Raw genomic sequence first — 19,549 nt, 5'->3', positions numbered from 1 at the left:
TGATTAATCGTTAGATAAATCAAAAAAGTGAAAATGGCGGAAAAGAAAACACTTTTTAACCTCAGTAATTAGTTAGTGTGTAAAAATTGGTTAAAAGAGAGGAAAAGAAAACTTAACAATTTGAAATCGATGAATATGTTATTCAAATTTTGAAATTTTGGTTTCACTTGTTCTTAAATTTTATCAACAACTCTCAAATAAATTATCCAACAGAAATTATTCATTGATTTTGATTTGCAAAATATAAAATATCGCATTATTATTGGCCCTCTCGAGACATGGTAAGAACTTGTTTCAAAGCTTCTTGTTGTTGAGTATTAAGCGATTCCACACATCTTTGGAAAAGTGATGCATCGGCCTGACAAGAGAAAGAATTATGTTTAATATTCATTCAAAGATTGATTTTGATCAATTAAAATCTAAATTTTTAAATTAACTTACTTGCAAAGAATGAATTAAAGCTATGATTTTTTGCCCCACTTCGGAAGTCATTAAGATAGCATTTCGAGATACAACCTCCATGAATATACTTACTATCCTTGGAAGGTTGGAATTATTTTCTCCCATGATAACAGGATGGTTACTGTTAAATTGATTAAAATAGTAATTTTTAAGAATTAATCAAATATCAACAGGGTAAAACTTTATAATACTTATATCAATATACTTACTGTTCAATAAGAGAGAAAAGGAATCCATAGACATGAGGAAGCTCTTCTTCATCTTCCCAAACTGGTAACCAGGTAAACCAGTGAGACAACAATTCATTAACATTAACCTAATAGATAAACGAAATTAAATTAAATATTGATGTTAGATTAAAAATTGAGAGCTATAAACAATAAAAAAATTAGTATTTTCCAAAACATACTTGACTACTGTTGTATTGAAGTATTTTGGTAATAGCAGCAATTGCATTTTCAGTGGCATTTATATTTGAATCTTCTCGGGCATCAGGAGCTTGAATCATTTGAATTAATAATGGAACGCAACCTAAATAATTGACCAAAATATTGACAAATAGAAATGAAATTTGATTAAATTTTGAAAACGCAATTTTTTTTTCCTCAACAACTAACCAGCACACGAATCGGCAAAGAATGGACCTCCAAATCGAGCCAAAACTCCCCAACCATAAGATGAGGCTTGTCTCAGTTCGGGATAAGTGCTTTGAACTCCAGCGACCAATAAAGGTAAGAAAAATTCTTTATATTTTTCACATCCCGATCCTCCATGTTCAATAACATCATCCATTACACAGATAGCCCAATGTTGCTCTGTCCAAGATCTATCACCACCCTGAGGATACAAAAGAAAATAGAGATTGGTTATTGGAAGTTCTTTTGTAAATTAAGCTCAACTTACCGCTAATTTAACAAAGTGTCCAACGATATGATCAAAAAATCGTAAGAAGTAATCTTTACAAACGGAGAAACAAGCGTGCAAGACATCAGCCACTTTACTTAGGATGTAAACATCTTCATCATCCTAATGAAAAAATAAATCCAAAATAATTGTTAATTTAAATGTCAGCTAATTTTAAAAGCAAAAATTTTCAAAAACTAAATTTACCTCATCCACTAAAGTTGCTTCAACACCTTCATCATAATCTTCATCTTTTCGTTTCTCTAATCGCTCTTGAGCTCTAGTGAAATGGTCTTTCAAATGTTCGTCGAGAACATTAACAATTGCTTTTAATTGATCATCAGAAATGTATTCTCGTCCAAGATTGGTGATACACTAAAAACAAAAAATAAATAAAAAGATTAAATTATTTGGATAATAAATAAAATATGAATAAATTCTTACTGTATCAAGTGAAGCCATGAGTTCGGATAAAACATCACGTTCAGATTCATTTTCTATGGCAGAGATTAACTCAGGGAAAATATAATTCCACATTTGATTGACATATTCATTGCCACGAACTTTGGCACTATCGATCAAAAAAGGTAAACATTCAGCTGCAGCGGTGCGAACACCATCGTGGAAGTAAAATTTAAGATGAGGAACCATAACTTTAACAGTTTCCTCAACATAGTCAGCAAAGCTTTCCTTTAATTCCCGAGCGTAACAAACTAACATTTGACAGGCTGTAGCCTTTTCCTCCAAACCTGTAGTTTTAATACCAAATGTTTGCTAGAAAAATAAGAATTCGAGAATTAGAAAATAAAAGTCATGATTGAGAAAATTTAAAAAAGAATTTTTCAAACTCACCGAGTCTCCTAAGCTCACACATTGCCAATCATTTTCGGCTTGGACTGTATCCTTATCGTCTTGGTCTAAAAAGGCAACTTGAACCTTGTAAGAAGCAGCTCGAAGCACTGGTGGCATAACTGATGGTAAATATGGTTTGAATTGAGGACCAAGAATTTTACAAATTCGTGCCCAAGCTGAAATCATGTATGCTAATTGTGGATCATCATCAGCCAACTGAATTTCACCAGTTTGTGTTGCAAGTAACATCGTCATAACTGCATTGGCATCATTACAGAAACGCTCTTTACCAACAGCTAATCCAATTAGACTGATACATTCAATTGCTTTTCCCCGAAGAACTTTAAGTTCATCTGCTGTTGCCATTTCAATGATTGCCTTAAGGTAAGGAACAAACTTATCATAATAACGTTCAAAATATTCTTGAGCTGAGTCGGCAAGTGAAGCTAAAGTGACAACTGCTTGTTCCAAGACAAGTTTAGTTCCTTTGCTTCTTAATTCATCAATTTTCATTGTTATCAGAGCTTCTAACTTGTTAGCTGCATCATTCATGTAAATAGAAACAATTTTAGGTGGACATTCTTCAAAGAAGTTAACTAAAGCAGCACCAGCGTGAGCTTGAACTCTTGGATTCATATGATCGTCAAGAAGTGCCATTAAACTTGGTACAATGTTGTGAAATTTTTCTTGAAATTCAGGCGCAAAATCAGAAGCCATTTGTCCAAGTGCATTACAAGCAGCATAACGAACTCGTGGATGAGGATCCGACAAGAAAGGTAAAATACCAGGTAAAATTCTGGGTAACATGGGAGACATTTGATCATGACAACCTTCACCTACAGCTGAGACAGCCATCATAGCTGCAAATCGATGACGCCAATCAGGATTTTGTAACATTTGAGATACAGCATCCATAACAATAGGTAGAATAGTTTTACCACCAACAGAACAGGCAAGTCGATCTAGAGAGGTTTCACCAATAACATGATTACTTTCAAAATCATCTTCTTCTATTTCGTCTGTAATTCCCCATTCAGGATCTTCTTCTACACTTGTCATCATTAGTAATAAGTGTGAAACTGAATAATAATGAGAGAAAAGAACATTGTTTGAATAAAAATTATTTTAAAAGAAAAAAAAAATGGCAAAGATAATTGTTAGATCAAGGATATGGAGATTACCTAATTGTCCTAAATAAGGAGCTCCACGTTTTCTAATTGTTTGAGGAGCATTTTCGGCAAGAGAAATAATCATTTCAATGCAAAGATGTTTCCGAGTATCCATAATGTTAACTCCTTTAAATGCTTCAAGACAAAGTCGAATAAGATCTTCAGTTCGAGATCTTAAAAACTGTGGGCACTTCTCAGCAATTTCAGCCATTGCTTTAAGAATTGTATCACAGTGCTCTTCCTCTGAGGATATTGTTAATACTATTAATTGTATCATGGGTAGAACACAATCAGAAAGGTGTTTGGTGACAGTTTTTTCATCTTCATAGCATAATACAAATGCAGAAGTTGCTTTAACAGCAGCAGTTCGGATCTAAAAGAGAGCAAAAAAAAGCCAAACAGAAGAAAAAAAAATTAAATAAGTAAATGTTTAAACAGCTCTACCAGAAAATTAGCTTACTTCTAAATTGGAACCTTCGTTTTCATTTAGACAATGTACTAACATTTGCCTAAGAACTTCCAAGTAACGATCTAATTCATTTCCGAAAATTCCAGGAACCAGTCTAGATGGAAGAGAAAATATAAGTTATAACATGTGATTTGAATGATCTTTAAAAAAAGGAACGCGGGAAAATTTAAGAATACAGGTTTGCTATTCAAGATTAAGATCATAGCTATTAGCTTTTTAGATTTAAATGTTGCAATTAAGGAAAGACAATCATTATAATTAATTAATTGTACGTACGATAAAAGGTTCAAGGCACATTCTTTCAAAACAAGATCTTGTGAATTGACGCATTCAAACATGAATTTCAAAAGATCTGGCCAATGGTTTTGTCCGGATTCATCTGTAATTAGAAAATTGGGATTAATTTTTGAATAGTTTTCGGGTTAAAGTTATTGTTTTAAAATTAATTAGCTTTTTAAATTACGAACCTATCAGCTTTTTGGCCAATTCAGCAGTAGCTTCACATATTTTCTTCTTTATGTTAGCATTTTTTGAATTTCTAATCAGTAGCATCAACTGAGTTTGAACCTGTTGAAGTATCTCTGGAGTCATACACTGTTGAATGGAGTCATACTGATTGAAAAATAGTCTTCGTAACAATACAGCACATAGTTGAGTGAACTAAGAATTTAAGGAAAAAAAAGAGAAATATGAGATTAACAATGTGGCATTTTTAAAATCACTTTCATTTGAGTGCATCTTTTTGGTTTGTTTGTTCTCTCTCGCAAGTTTTACCTCATTTGCCAGGGTCAATTCGGTTACAATTTTGAGAAGAAATTCCATTTTGAGTAAAGTCGCGACATTCTCATATTTATTCTGTAAAAAATTAAAACGAAAAAAAAAGAGAACATAGAAATACAATTAGAAACGAGTTAGTAGCAATAGAAAAAGTGAAAACCTATTTCATCATTCGATAGACACATATTTATCTACAAGATAATTAATTGACTATGACTAATAAATTATCCAACAAGACAACCAGTTAGATGGAAAACGTTGTTAATCAACGCAATCAATACAATAGAATGTAAAAAGAAGGTAAAAATGTGATATTGGAAAGAGGAATAAAATAAAACACATGGTTAAGAGAAAAAGAGAAGGAAAAAAATTCTACTCACCTCAGCTTCGGTTCGAATATCATTGTTTTCATTCAACAGATTGACCACAATCATCTGGAATTCGTTAAAATTAACTGTCTCACCCATGATAACAACAATAAAACAATAGAAATCACTGTCAAAAAATAAATTATCAACTAATTAAAATTAATCACCAACAGAAATTTAAATGTGTGAATCAAGATTGAAAAAGAAAAAATTGTAGAAATGGGAGGAGCTTAACCGAAGGGACGGAATTCATTCCCATTTTGAGCGCGAATTTCAAGTGAACAGGAAACGAAATTGTAAAAGTTTCATTTCCATTTCCGTTTACAATTAAGAAGAAGATAATAAATAATTAATCAAATTTTCCTTTCTTTCTTGTTTTACATTATGATGTCGAAATGAATTTACCGATGAATCAATTTTCGAATCTAATATTTAAAGAAGCTGGGATTTGGTAATAGATGGAAAACTAATCGAAATCAAAGTGAACAGTTAGTTTGATTATTTTTGAAATCGAAATTTTTTTTCTTTTAATAACAAGTTTGAAAACATTTTCGAATGTTATTTTTTAAGTTACATAAAATTCTTGAGAATTGAAATACATTATTTAGAAGTTTGAAATTTTGCATTGTCTGTTTTCGAGTGTTCATTTTATTGTTACAGTAGAAACAAATTTTCGGTGTTTTTTTTTTCGTTTTCACATTATTCATGTAAATCTATTCACAGTTGTGGGTGTTTTTGTGTTTGTTGTGTGTATATGTGGATGGGCTTAGAAGTGATAGTACAGAAATTACAGGAAGAAATAGAAAAGGAAATGTTTCACTTCCGATTCTATTGATTACAGAGGAAAAGAAAACATTGGTTTACCATTGATTAGATTTAATCAACTTGATCGGTGTGTAAATAAAATTATTATCATCATGGAATCAGCTGAATATCAGGGGAAGATTTTTTCTTTCTTTCTTTTTTTCCAATAAAAAAAAAGGAGAGAAAATTTTTTCTACTGTCGTGGTTGAATTTTGAGATGGAATTTGGTATAAGAAATTTAGAACTGGAAATAATCATATCATGTTCGAGGAATTCAATTCGACGAGTGAATTTTCTTGGGTTTGGTCAAACGCTAACTGCGTCTTTGAATAACCATACGTGGCCTTTGCAAGAGAGAAAGATTTTCAGAATTTGAAAGAAATTCGAAAGCTAACTAATAATTATATTAGTCTCAATAGTCAATTGTTAATTAATCAACACAATTAGTAAACAAGATGAGATGAGATTAGATGAAAGATGAAGTCAGTTATTTTCCTTTAAATGGTTGTGATGAATTTTTTTTTCGCCAATTCAAAAGAGTCAATTGTTTTTTTTCTTAGTGATGATGATGATGATGATTAACGTATTAATTAGAAGGATAATTAGTGTATATGATTAGTTTTGTTTTCTGGGAACCATGATTACCATGCTTTGTCCTTATTTTTACCATTAAATTGTTAACTCCAGCAACTTTGGATTTTCCAAATTTGTTGTAACATCTAAACAGGACTTCATTATCTTTCGGCCAAATAAAATGTTACTATTGTTCAATTAATCAGAAATTTACAATTAGTTAAACACAAGCTCGAATAGAGGTTGAGATGAATTGAGTAGATGTGAAAATCCTTTCTGATTAATCCCAAAGAGTAAAGAAACTTGATTAAATTTTCCATCCATGTTAATCCATAACATCAACATTTCCATCAGCCGTTCAACTGCTAACAATTTACTAATCTGCTCCAAGTAAAACCAAAGGTACCAATAAAAGTAATTTAACAAATTTGTGAAATAATTGATACACATAATGTATGTATATGTGTGTTTGTGTGAGTGAGAATTGCAGTTATAATTGTTGGAAACCTTGGAGGTGAGATTGTTTTCCTCAAAGGAAAATGTTCCAAGATATTTTCTTGAGTTAAATTTGTTGTTTGTCAAAACGAATCAGTTGGAATGGAATCACATTTTTAAGAAAATTATTACACAATTATATCGATTAAAGGTGACTTTCAGGAGATAATTTCCCTGATTCGTATTTATTTGCATCCGTTGTTTTCTTGGCGGTTGTTGGTTCACTTGGAATGAGTAAATCTTTATACAATTCCGACTGAAGGAATCGCAGGTAAGCATCTTGTTCCAACATTCCTTGAATTTTACGCTGAGCGATATCGAAAGTTGACTCTTCGGGTGACGTTAAACTCGATAAAATATCACTTCGTAAATTAGGATCTAAATTAATCTAAAGACAAAGAAAAGAAAACATTTCCATTAGTTAAGAAAATAGAAGAAAAAAAATTCTTTTTCTCGACAAATAGACACAATGGTTATTCTCACAGCGAAGGGTTAAAGTCTTGGATTAACTTCTTAACCTTTTCAACCGATTAAGAGACGAAAAAGTAATTCTTCATTTGGATTATCTTAATTAACTTAATCTTCACTTAATCAATTCTAAAGTAAATTTTATCTTCAACTTTCTTTGTTCTCTATTCTTTCAATGTGATCATATAATTATCCCTTTTTTTTAATGCATTTTGATTATTATTATGGAAACATAATAATTGATACAAATGTTAATCCGTTTAACTTGATTATTGTGATTTTTGCTCTCTTATTGTTTTGCTTGTTTATCTCTATAGATTAGAGTTGATTAATTAAATTAAGTGTTAATTTACTTACTTCTTTTGGTGATTTAACGGCCACAAAATCGTCGTAAATTTTACGAGCCTTGGATAGCATTTTATTAGGCCGAACTTTCTTGAATTCTTCACATGCAATCCAAAATTCTATATTCTCTTGACTATATTCCCGTGCCAAGAAGGCCTTAAATAGGCTCGCACCATCTTATTGGATAACAAAAGGGTAAAAAGAATGAATTAATTTTCTATTCTCTTTTAATTAAATTACCTTTTTTTCTTCTCTTTTTTCTTCTCTTAGCTACTTACATTTACTTCTCATGAGAAACTGGAAAGATTCAGACCATTTATGAGCCTCTTCGGGTGTTGGCCTTACGTTGGTTGATTGTATCGATGAATCGGTGTGACGACGCCTCAAGAATCTTAACCTTTGTTTCATATCTTCCAAGGCTCTAAACAAAAGAATCACAAACAATTTTTATCAATTAATCAACATCGCTCATCATTTTGGATCAACCAATCAATCCACTGGTTACTTGAGGTAATTTAACAGCAATATTGTTTAGATTTACAATGTTACTCTTTGTTTCTATCAATTCTTTTAACCAATTTAACTTGAAACAGATTAAATTGGTTTTCTTTTTGCTCTAAAAATCGTTAAGTGTTTGAATTAATTTGACGTTTTACTTTATTTAGAGAATGGTTTATGTTTGATCTAATAACGAAAAGAATTTAAGTTTTAAGGATAGACTAACAACCTTTTTCATCCTTAACCTTTTTCCTTTAGATTTTCTTAATCATCCTTTAATGAGTCTTAATTTACCTCTTTAAATGTGATTTAACATCAAATTACTTTTCTCAAACTAGCTTATCCTTTTATCATATTACAAAGAAACTATTGGATTACTAAGAATTGACCTTTTCTTTTGGTACATTTACAATTAACAGTTTGATACTAATACATTTTCCATCTAAACAATTAACTCTAATTACTTTGTTTTTTTTACTCTTTTTCTTATTTAGATACTTACGGAGCCTGTTTTCGTCCTCGACGTTTCTCTCCAGTTTCACCTTCGACTGTACCCGATGAGCCAGCATGATGTTTCTAATTTAATCATAAATCAATTGGTAAAAGAGAGAAGAAAATTAAGAAAAAAACAAACATATGATTAGATGGTTAAATAATCTAGGATCATTACGAGATACAAATTGAAAACTGAGACAAGAAATTAAACCCAATCATCAACTTGGTTAAATTAATCATTTGCATTCAATGAATATCGTGCTGATCGTTAACTGACCCTCTAATCATTTGCATATGATTAAATTGTAAAAGAAATCAACTGAACCTGTTTAAACAATGGTTTGTATTCATGATGCAAGATCTAAACGTAAACCTAAATTGTCAAGGTTTTCAATACAATTTAGATTGACACTAATTACAATTTCTATTTAATTTACTCAATTTCTCAGTTTTTTCTAGAAGGAGAAACTCAACTAACAATTACTGGATTAACTACTGATCACAAAAGTTATGGTTAATATCAAATGTAAATGTTGATTATTTTTCATACATTAATTACGTAACATTATTGGTCAATCAATTATTGATTGGGAAAAAATGAGCTAATCAATGTTTTGTTGACGGAGTTAGGTAACAATCAAGGGACACAACCTTTGTATTAATAATAATAATACAAAGGTTGTATTGAATAATTGTGTTGACCAGAGATTTAAGTACATGTGTAATACAAACGAAAGGTAATTGATTTAATGCAATTGACTAAATTAATTAAGAGAAAATATCTGATTACATTCATATAGTTGATTGACTGAATATGAACCTTTGTCAAGGTTAATTTTCTTGGACAAATTAACCTTATTCTCTATAATCAATTATATTCAATTATAAATGTAATAAAATAGAAGAGAAATTAACCTTGGTTGTATATATTATCGTTCTCCTTGAATCTTGATCGAAATGTGAACAATTAATTATTAATCTAATTTAACTTACCATTGGTTTTTCTCTTAGGAAAAGTGCATGTGATGGAACATCTTTGGAACAACCAGCAGAATGAGTTCGTCGTAAAAGACGAGCCAATCGCCCGGGGCCAGAAAGAACAACATTGGCCACTGATGCTTTTCGTTTCTCCGTCGAGGTTGAAGACGTTGATCGACCAGAATTACCACTGGTAACGGGCTGGTTTGACCCTGAGGCTGTTGGTGTTGATGGAGAGGTTGAAGGTTGATCAAGTTTACGTGAAGTTGACGGACTTGAACTGGGAGCTGATTTATCTCGTCTAAATCTACCAGTGAATATCATTTTAGGTGAAACACTTCGAGTACCTGGCGTTAAAGTGACCTTATCACTGAACATTAAATCATTATGTATTTGATCAGAACTTAAACTACCAGAGATTTTCCTTTTCACCAAAGATCCAGGATCTAAAAGTAAACCTGATTTGTAACCTTTTCCGGCTTCCAATGAGGAATCGGAAGACATTGGCTTGGCTTCATCTCTCTCACAGCAAGTCCCTGTCGATCCAGATACTTCTGTAAGATGATGATGATTATGATGACGATGGTGATGATGGTGATGGTGATGATGATGATGTGATGAGGACGATAAATGATGATGGTGACCCATCCTTGAGCCACCTCCTACAGCACCTCCCAGACTTATGCCGGAAACACCGTGACCTGAAGAGGAACCAGTTATATCGGGATGTAAGAGTAAACTATCAGCAGAAACTGTACATTTACGAGTAAATTCAAGTTCGATACCAGAAGAACTGCATGAAGAACCAATTGATTGATCGTCAGCGGGTCGAGAGAAAAATTGACTGTTAACAATTAAGAAATAATATTTACCACAATTAGTATAATATTTTTGTTTCTTTTCTATTTTTTTTTCAGGTTTTCGTTTCGTTCACCTAAGACGGAGGATAAATTAACTTAATAACATATCAGAGATTATAATACAATTTAATTTATTTCAAACTAATGATGCCAATGGATAAACAATTAACGACACTTTTTGATTAGCTATATTCAACTGATCAAATGATGAATATCATCTATGTGACTTGAATTTCAAGCTACAAACTACATTTGGTTATCATGAGGTGTTGAACTAAATTCAACAGATTCATTGATGTATTGATATGAAAATTTTTGTTCCAACAAAAGGAATAAAAAACTTTTGATCTCAATTGCCTAACGAATCAAAAGTTTGACATTTAACCAAAGTTGATGAAAAGCAATTAACATAATTGTGATTATCTCATGTTTCTCATGATTATTATCCAATAATTACCCAACCAACCTGTTGAAGAGTTTAACAAGAAGAATAAAGAAAAGTTCTGAGTAGCAATAAGATTTCCTTGTAGACCAACAAATATATGACATTAGAACTTTTTTTTCCTTCTTTTTCCTATTCGAACTTGACATTTTTGAGTGAAAGTGATCGAAACTTTTTCTTTTTCTTTTAAAGATAGAAAAAGTTTTTTCTTTCATTTTTTTTCTCACCTTTCTAGTTAATTAAATTCTAATCTCATTATCGATCTTAACATCTTAATTAATATACTGTAGATAATGATGATCATCAAGATGAACTAAAAAGTTTCACCTTTTCGAATGATTTTTTTTTCTCGAAAAAATCATCATTTCGATTCTATCAATGATAATGAGCTCACTAAAGTTAATCTTCATCTCTTTAATGGCTTCATCCCTTCATTTCACACCTGAAGAAAAACTAATCTTAAATATCTAATTGTTTGATTAGTATTTTGTATTCAAATGAATTCAAATTGTTAATCAATGTGAAGTCTCAAAAATTTACCTGACGATCAGTTAACTCATATGAATATAATTTAATCAATTCTATCTTCTTACCTTACAGATTATAACTTTTTCTCCATCATCATTATCATCCTACTCTCATTAAATGTTGGATATTTACCTTAAATACTTTTTTTTTGGAAAGTTCAATAACAGAATCAACTTTCCACCCATGTTGATAAACTTAATTTCATCCAAAGTGAACACAATCATTTAAAATATATATGAAATTAAACAAACCCCCGAGGCGAGAGTCAAAAGTTGATCATGGTGATGTGACTGTTATCATTTACTTTTGGTTATTATTATGGTTGATGGAGGTAAAAAAAGTTCTTAAAGCAGTTTCATTGACCTTTCGAGTTTAAATTGGTTCATCATTTTATTCATTATCTTGAGAGAATAACTAGAAAAATAATAACTTTCAGCGATAATAATGATGGTGAAAATGACGGTGATTTAATCGTGAAGAAGCAAGTTTCAAATTCCCAGGCAAATTTCCCCGATGTAAGTAAATTTATTATTCTAATCAAAAGTATTATTTTCAATTCTCTCTCATTGAATTCATAATTCTGTATTTATCTCCTCTAAGGTTTAACGTTTCTCTATCACCTCTGAGTTTCTTACGTTTCTTTATTGAAACGGAAATGAATAGAAGGTGAAAAGATTCAGTTTATTTCAGTTCAGTGAACTGAAATTTTCCTTTGTGAATCAGTTAGATTTATTATCAACGTGATGGCCAACAAGAAAACAGCCACTTCGAAAACAATAACATGTAAAAACGTCTCGAGTTTAATGGTCAATATTTTTTTTTTATGATTCTTATGTTTTCTTTCATGATGAACATGATGATGATTGTTTTTATCTGTTTATCTTATTATCCCTCTCTCAATATTGTGTTCATTTTCATGAAAAATTTGTTCAGATTCACGATTCTAATGATTGATTGTCATGCAACAAGTTGATTATTTTACCTCATTACTGTTCAATCAATGAAATTGTATCTTTCTTTCATATATATTTATATATTATTACATGAGTATATATCTTATCTCATGAATCTCCTGTTGTTTTTGAAATTGAATGGATTAGATTGAAATAAATGAACCAAATCCAATGGACTCTCATGAAATGGGAATTGGTTGACTGGTCAGTTGATGGCTACACATTTTACTCTCTCATCCACTTGTCATCATCATGATTATTATCATTATTCAGTGGTAAGAAAAGTTCATTGAGAGTAACTGATGACAAGTATATATTTAAGATACTTCAATCTCAATTTCATCAGAAAATTGAGTTTCTTTCTTTCTCCCTGTTTCCATGATAAAGTAATTAAGGACCAAAAAAGACTAGGAAATAATTATTTTCTTGTCCATCATTGGTTAATAATCGAATATCTGATTTTCGTTGTCCAACATAAAAAGTACGACCAACAAACTAATGACCTTTCTTTGAATCTACTAAGTTAAAGGTCATTCGGTTTACTAATCTGATAATAATTAATAAAGAAATCGAGTAATAATCATTAATCTGCTCTGATTTCATTCGCATCATTCACTTATTTGAGTTAATTGATGAGATTAGATAATTGATCATGCTCATGATTTAGTTGCAAATTTCTCTTGAAAATTAATAGTTATTATCTAAATAGCCCTGGGAATGGAAATGATAATTATTATGATAAATCTCTGAGAAAAATATTCATACAAGAAAAGAGTAACATAGTCACGCCATCTAGACAAATTCTGAATAACTTTGGAACTTTAAGAAAATGAATAAATTGAATTTTGAGAAAAAAAATTTAGTAAATTTGATAGTAATTGAAATTATGAATTCTTATCCTTTCGTTTAGATCTGATGGACTTTAATGGACTCGAATTGGATAATAATATTGGTGAAATTCTGAATTTCGATTGGTTCATTTACTTACAATGATGTACTTCCACTTGGTGAAGGTGTACTCAGGGGAGATGGACTTCTACTTGATTCGATTTTGCATTTGGGGGATGTGGTCTCTTCGATTGTACCTTCATCTGATCGGTGTTCCAACTGCTGATGGCCCATGGATGAGGCTCGTTGATGGTGTTGATGAGAATGATGAGTTGATATTAAAGGTAGATAATGTTGAGAATGACTAATGTGTTCCGGTGAATGATCAGCTGAATGAGTTCCAATTGAATGAGGTGATGATCTTTGATGATGATGATGGTGGTGATGGCGAGAGTAATGAGGATGGAATTTAATTTCCTCAGGAACAGTTAATGATTGTTTTCGATCTCGGTTTCCACCGATGTTCAACTGATTACCCGGCAGATTGCTCTCCAGTGAAGCTGATATATTGTCCCTAAGGTCACTATTTCCACCCGATGTTTGCCAATAGTTGACAGAGTTTTTATTATTATTATTAATATTTGTATCACTTGAACGATCAGCTGAATTTTTACCGTTATTTTTATTGTTCGTATTACAGTTGTTGGTGTTTTCTTGGTTTGCAATTGTTGAGAAAGGTGGTAACTCGTCACAAATTTGATGAAAATAAAGGGATGCGGATTTTTTACCAGTTAGTGCTGAAGTTGCATCTTTGGAGGAACAAATTGATTCCTGGAAAGTGTTCAAGATTAGTGTTATCCACATTTCGATAAGATTAAGTTGGTCTCAATTCGTTGGAACGAGAAACTTTTCATTTGATGTAATCAGAATACGAATTTTTAAGTTTTGAGTCACAATTTTTATTTATTCTTTTTCTTCTCAATTGTTTAAACAAAATTTGATGAGAAAACTTTTCTTCAAGTTAATTAACTTCTTATTCAAATCAACCAACATTTAATAGAAATTTTTTCTTTTTAATTGCAGATTTAATCGTTGAAATTTTTTGGATCACAAGGATTTATAAGTTTTGGAATAAGCAACAGGGAATGAATAATCGTGATTTCGGAAAATTGATAAACTGATTCACTTGGAATATAACTGAAGAAAGATTTCATGAGGAACTCGGATATTTATATATGAATTTGGAATTGGGTTTCATGATCATGAGCAAATCTGAATTTCTTGAGAAAGGAAAGGCCAAAGAAAGAAAGGAAGAGAGAAAGAGAGAGAGAGAGAGAGAGAGAGTCTAACATGAGATTGTGTGAGTGAGATGGAGTGAAGATAAATTCTGCTGACGTCAAAGGGAAACCTCAATTCTAAACTCCCAGGATCTCAGTTGGCAATTGTTAGAAAGAAAGAGAAAAAGAAAGAGGTTGAAGGGTCGAGGCTGAAGTTGAAAGAGGAGGAGAAAAGAATCCAGGAGAAAGTAACTAATGATGATGGATCAATAGTTATACGAATCGATGTTAAGAAGAGCCTAGAATTTTTTTTATTCACGAACATGAACAAAGATCGACACAGGAAAAGACAGAGAACATTTTTTTTTGGGATTCGAATGATATTTTTAGAAACTATGACCTCTTATCCTTTGCCATTTTTATCACATCAATGAGATTGTTTTTTGTCTTTCTTTCTCTTTTTCAAGGAGAAGATGATGAACATTTCTTCTTCTTCTCATCACCTTTCGAGCCCTTGTTCACCTGAATTTCGTGGTCTCAGCGCATGGCCTCATGTACTATTATTACCTTGACCGAAGTGCCTCAGGCAAGGTAACAATATACACACAGATTACTATTAATATGCTAATATTTAGCTGAAAACAAAATATTACAAAGATGCTAATGCGATGATGATGATGATGATGACGATGAGATGGATGATAAAAAAGGAAGAGAGCAAGGATGATGATGTGCAAAGAAAACGAGGTCACCATGATTCGGAGTAAAGGGAAGGCGAAAGGTGAGATATGGAAGCAAATGAAGAACTGGGAGTTGAACATGGAATAAATGATTAAAAAAATATTCTAAAAATAGAATATTTATCATTTCCTCATCCCGATTTCTCTCTCAATATTTGTGTTACTATCAACTCGATTTCTCTTTGTGAATGAAAGCAAATATACCTTCATCCTTTTACCTTGAAGCTCCTCCTTTTAACCCTATTTTCGAGGCTTACAAATGAGAAATAACCTTGAAGAAGATGAAGATTATGGATGACGATAATATCTGCATCATTTTCATTGATTAATACTTTTACTCTCTTTCAATCAATTGGAAACACTTGTAATCCCTGATTTGGAAATTTTAATTTTCCAATGCTAATCCTTAATTCAGTTCTAATACTTTTCCCTCTCTTACCTTGCAAATTTTGATTCAATTGAATCAACTGATTGATTATTATCATGAGAACTTTGAATTTATCTCTTCAGGCATTAATCTGTTATTTTTACATATTCAGAGATTCAAGTTGATCAAGATTATCAATGAGGTGAGAAAAATTATTATCTCAATGAAAAGGTAAACATATAAACTCATTTAAACTTTAAATTTTGACCTTTACAGTTTAAATTGAGTATAAATGTCAATTGTGATTCTTAAATTTGTCATGATCGTTATATCATCTGAATTACTATTAATATCAATCAAATTGATGATTAAATAGGAGAAAATGATGAGAAAACATTTAATCATTAGAATCAATTGTCATCTCAATCAATTTGACCTACATTTCAATGTGCGAAAGGGTAAATTGTTGTCAACTGAAATTAAATCAATTGTTACGGTAAAAGGTTAAGTTTACCTTACCATTGATTTTCACTGTTGACATGGTTAATTTTAATCAATACCCAGCGAGTGATAATCAATACAAAAATGATCGTCACAATTTATTTAAGGTAAATATTGAAAATCTCAATACAAATAAGTAAATCTGAAGACAATTATAATCATGATGAAAAATAAATCAATTGGATGGTCAGTTTGTCTTGACCAACGTGACCAACGTGATCAGGAAATTATCAATTGACCATCCAGAAGATTTCAATGCTTATAATTGTTGTTAATTGTTTAAATTATTGGGAAATTAGTTTTATTGGAAACAAATTTTAACCATTAATCAACTGAAATTAACTTTAATTGTGAAATTTTATTTATTTTTTTTTAACTTCATTATGGTAAATTGTTACATTGTATTGATCTCTATCACTTATGTATAATTGATTACATGATTAGCTGAAATTGCTCAACAAATTAAATTATACAATTAGTGTTACGATTGATGAAAATCAGAACTAATTATTTATCCTTAACTTTAAATTCAATCTTTGGCATGATAATAATTATCATGGTGAAGAATCAATCAAAGACCATGATTATCATTAATCTAACTGATTAAACTTAATCATGTTGATTATCTTGATCACCATGTAATTATCATCAATGATTGAAAGATAATGATGATGATGATGATGATGATCAAATGAATGATATATTTTTCATGGAGAATTCAATTTTTTATCTTTTTCTGTGATTTCAATTGAATGGATTGTGAAAATTGTATGTAGACAGTTAGAGTTGATTATCAACAAATGAAATCAATAAACTTTCATGTTTATCATCATGAAAGTTTCAGGACATTGATGATTGATAATCAGTTCTAACCAATACTCTGAGTAATGATAACATTGAACTTAATCAGAACACGTAACATGAATTGATAATAACATGTAATTTATTTTTTCCTGTTCTCAGACAATAAATATCAGTTATTAATTATTCTCAATCAAAATCAACAGCATCTCATTGTTTGCTTACTTTTACAGCGATTCCCTTGTAAAGGAAACGGAAATGATAATCTGTGTATACAAATATAAATATAAATATTATTCATATATTGAACTTACTGTCCAATTGTATTATATGGACTGACCATTAATTGATAATTATAATCATGGTGGATGTGCGTCAATGATTATTAATTGATTTAATCATTTTCAATGAGGAACAAAAAAATAAATCAATTGATTTAAATTCACTTGAAATCAAATTGTTTTTTTTTTGTTTCTTTCAGTGTTGAAATGAGTTCTATGTACTTGGAATGAGATTCAGAGATGATCATGAAAACATGATGAACATTGGGAAATCATCAAAGTTGAAATTTACTTTGAAATCACCGGAGAAATAATTACAATTTATCAATGTATCAATTACCATATTAAATCAATCGCATGTGACGTTCATTGATCAAATCAAGTGACCAAAAGATGGACAATTAAAACATCATTCATAAGGTTAGAGAACTTAAATCAACAATTAATGATGATCAAACTTTATCTTTTCTGGTAATTAGTAAATTATCAATTCATTGATCCTTATCGATGTTATTATCAACAACAATCAACTGATGATCAGTTAGATGATTGTTATTACATCTATGGGGCTTAATTCAATTAATCAGATGATTTGATTTCTATTTTTAAATTTAATCAATGAAACTTTCACTTCCTAGTAACCCAGTTTTTCAGTTGATTTATTTCATATATAAGATGAGGATGAAGATAAAAAAGTCAAGGTGAAAGTTGGTTGATTGTTTTGCGCATCCCAAAGTGAATCACATTTAATTTAATCATTTCTTTTTCTATTAATTGTTCATTGTTGGATAAGTTTTCCAAGTCCATCTTCTTGAGCTCATTTTGTTTCAGCGATTTGTGGATATAATATAGCGATCACAATTACGATCTTAATTTGCCGAGCTAAATTTAGAATCAGAATCCAGGTCATGACCTGGAATCGTTTCTGTTTTTAAGCTGGGAGTTTATCTGTTACTGAATGTATTACATATCATATTAAATGAATATCATGATGAAATCATCATGAATTTGATTCTTACCTGAGCATTTGTCTGTTATTCAGGAAATTTCATTTCCATTGTCAATAAATAGCTCCAATTCTGGGTCAACCATAAAAATAGATCTCATGTTGATGAATTAATTTTAATTTGCTAAAAATTTGGTAACTTAATTAGTCAAATAATCTTTATGATGATTGATCGAGTCATTTACTTTTTAATTAGTTTTGTTTTTCTTTGCCTTTTCAATTGATCTAATTAGAATCTAATAATTAGATTTATTCTGAAAGTGATTGATATCCAATCATATTGACTATTAGGATAATTAATCTCATTGCTTTAGGATATTGGCTTTGGATTTGATTGTTACAATTAAGGTGATTTATTTGTGTTATGTTTGATTAACCAGATTAAAATTGATTTATTAATACTTTCTAATCAGACTAAATATTAAATGATTAGTTAATCTGAATCACATTGATATTGAGAAATGATAATATTGAATTAATCAACTGATCATCGTCAATATGATTAAGTCAATTGTGATTAAAATTTTGAGCTACATTTGTCTTTGTCATATTTCATTGGTCACCTTGATCAGATTAATAATTAACTGGATTAATTAACCATTTAATTTGTTATCACATTTTCAGACTGACGCACGATCATAATCAATGAAAATTTGGTTAATTGAACGGATTAAAGATTAACATTGTACCAACAATTTACTAATCAAATCAATCCAATAACACACATTAAGATTAAATTGAATAACTCAAAATTAGCTGTAAAAATATTGGTACAAATTCAATCAATCTAATTAGCACCTAATTTATTGATTGTAGGTGAATAATTAGCTTAAATTGATTCACTAATAATCAAACACACACACACACTAACAATTAGTACGTCATCAATTTGATTATCAACGTTTAACCAACTACATGTTATTAGTAATACAATAAATTGAATCAAATGTTGATTCAGTTGTATTAGTATTTAATTGTGAATAAGGGGATACGAAAAATTGGTTCAGTTAAATTGGAAACAATTAACAAATTAGCATAATGATTATGTTGATATGAGATTGAGGGGAAAAAACTATAATTGAATAGACGTAAATGTTTATTTCTATTTTTAGAAAGACAAGTTTCAGGTCAGGTCACAGGGATTGGGTATTGTGTTTAAATGAATGAAACTCAGGGAGTGAGTTTGGTGAGAGGGAGAGGAGAGGGAGAGGGTATTTGGCCTAGTTTCATGATGGAGTAAATTTATTCTCAATGAATACTCTCTTTCATTCATTCACTTGGTAGGTCAGACTCACTCGAAATGATCCGC

General features: G+C 30.6%; 2 protein-coding genes and 2 long non-coding RNA genes across 6 annotated transcripts; 2 read left to right on the top strand and 2 right to left on the bottom strand.

Annotated features, from left to right (window-relative positions):
* Nucleotides 1-112: 112 nt before the first annotated feature.
* LOC128397463 (importin-5-like) lies at nucleotides 113-5,199 on the bottom strand. Its single transcript, XM_053358189.1, has 15 exons — nucleotides 5,013-5,199; nucleotides 4,630-4,710; nucleotides 4,323-4,515; nucleotides 4,132-4,234; nucleotides 3,847-3,949; nucleotides 3,399-3,759; nucleotides 2,218-3,296; nucleotides 1,810-2,139; nucleotides 1,573-1,740; nucleotides 1,366-1,488; nucleotides 1,080-1,299; nucleotides 872-993; nucleotides 672-778; nucleotides 442-583; nucleotides 113-358 (listed from the first exon to the last, which is right to left on the bottom strand). Exons 1-15 carry the CDS (start codon nucleotides 5,097-5,099, stop codon nucleotides 260-262), a joined length of 3,318 nt encoding a protein of 1,105 aa, XP_053214164.1. The 5' UTR covers nucleotides 5,100-5,199; the 3' UTR covers nucleotides 113-259.
* A 305-nt stretch (nucleotides 5,200-5,504) lies between these two features.
* LOC128397497 (homeobox protein 5-like) lies at nucleotides 5,505-14,131 on the bottom strand. Its single transcript, XM_053358225.1, has 6 exons — nucleotides 13,428-14,131; nucleotides 9,672-10,500; nucleotides 8,686-8,759; nucleotides 7,964-8,106; nucleotides 7,698-7,861; nucleotides 5,505-7,260 (listed from the first exon to the last, which is right to left on the bottom strand). The coding sequence occupies exons 1-6, from the start codon at nucleotides 14,129-14,131 to the stop codon at nucleotides 7,018-7,020; spliced, it is 2,157 nt and encodes a 718-aa protein (XP_053214200.1). The 3' UTR covers nucleotides 5,505-7,017.
* LOC128397498 (uncharacterized) lies at nucleotides 7,741-9,827 on the top strand. Its single transcript, XR_008326959.1, has 5 exons — nucleotides 7,741-7,880; nucleotides 7,956-8,195; nucleotides 8,678-9,017; nucleotides 9,128-9,415; nucleotides 9,690-9,827. It is a non-coding gene; the product is annotated as an uncharacterized LOC128397498 (long non-coding RNA).
* LOC128397499 (uncharacterized) lies at nucleotides 10,494-14,102 on the top strand. Of its 3 annotated transcripts, none has more exons than XR_008326962.1 (5): nucleotides 10,494-12,001; nucleotides 12,587-12,714; nucleotides 12,786-12,920; nucleotides 13,350-13,611; nucleotides 13,968-14,102. It is a non-coding gene; the product is annotated as an uncharacterized LOC128397499 (long non-coding RNA). The 3 variants fall into 3 exon arrangements; XR_008326961.1 differs by having other exon boundaries at nucleotides 12,762-12,920; XR_008326960.1 differs by lacking the exon at nucleotides 12,786-12,920.
* Nucleotides 14,132-19,549: the final 5,418 nt, after the last annotated feature.

Source organism: Panonychus citri, unplaced genomic scaffold, assembly GCF_014898815.1.
Source record: "Panonychus citri isolate SS breed McGregor unplaced genomic scaffold, ASM1489881v1 Contig00033, whole genome shotgun sequence".
In the NCBI taxonomy this organism is placed as follows: domain Eukaryota; kingdom Metazoa; phylum Arthropoda; class Arachnida; order Trombidiformes; family Tetranychidae; genus Panonychus; species Panonychus citri.
This window is presented reverse-complemented; position numbering and strand designations above follow the sequence as displayed.

Coding starts and splice junctions, on each gene's coding strand:
- LOC128397463 (XM_053358189.1), bottom strand. CDS start 5,099: ATGGGTGAGACAGTTAATTTTAACGAATTCCAGATGATTGTGGTCAAT. Junction 1,300..1,365: donor GACACTTTGTTAAATTAGCG/GTAAGTTGAGCT, acceptor TTGTATCCTCAG/GGTGGTGATAGATCTTGGAC. Junction 779..871: donor TTCAATACAACAGTAGTCAA/GTATGTTTTGGA, acceptor TTTATCTATTAG/GTTAATGTTAATGAATTGTT.
- LOC128397497 (XM_053358225.1), bottom strand. CDS start 14,131: ATGTGGATAACACTAATCTTGAACACTTTCCAGGAATCAATTTGTTCC. Junction 8,107..8,685: donor CGAGGACGAAAACAGGCTCC/GTAAGTATCTAA, acceptor TCTTTTGTTTAG/AGCCTTGGAAGATATGAAAC. Junction 7,862..7,963: donor GTTTCTCATGAGAAGTAAAT/GTAAGTAGCTAA, acceptor TTATCCAATAAG/ATGGTGCGAGCCTATTTAAG.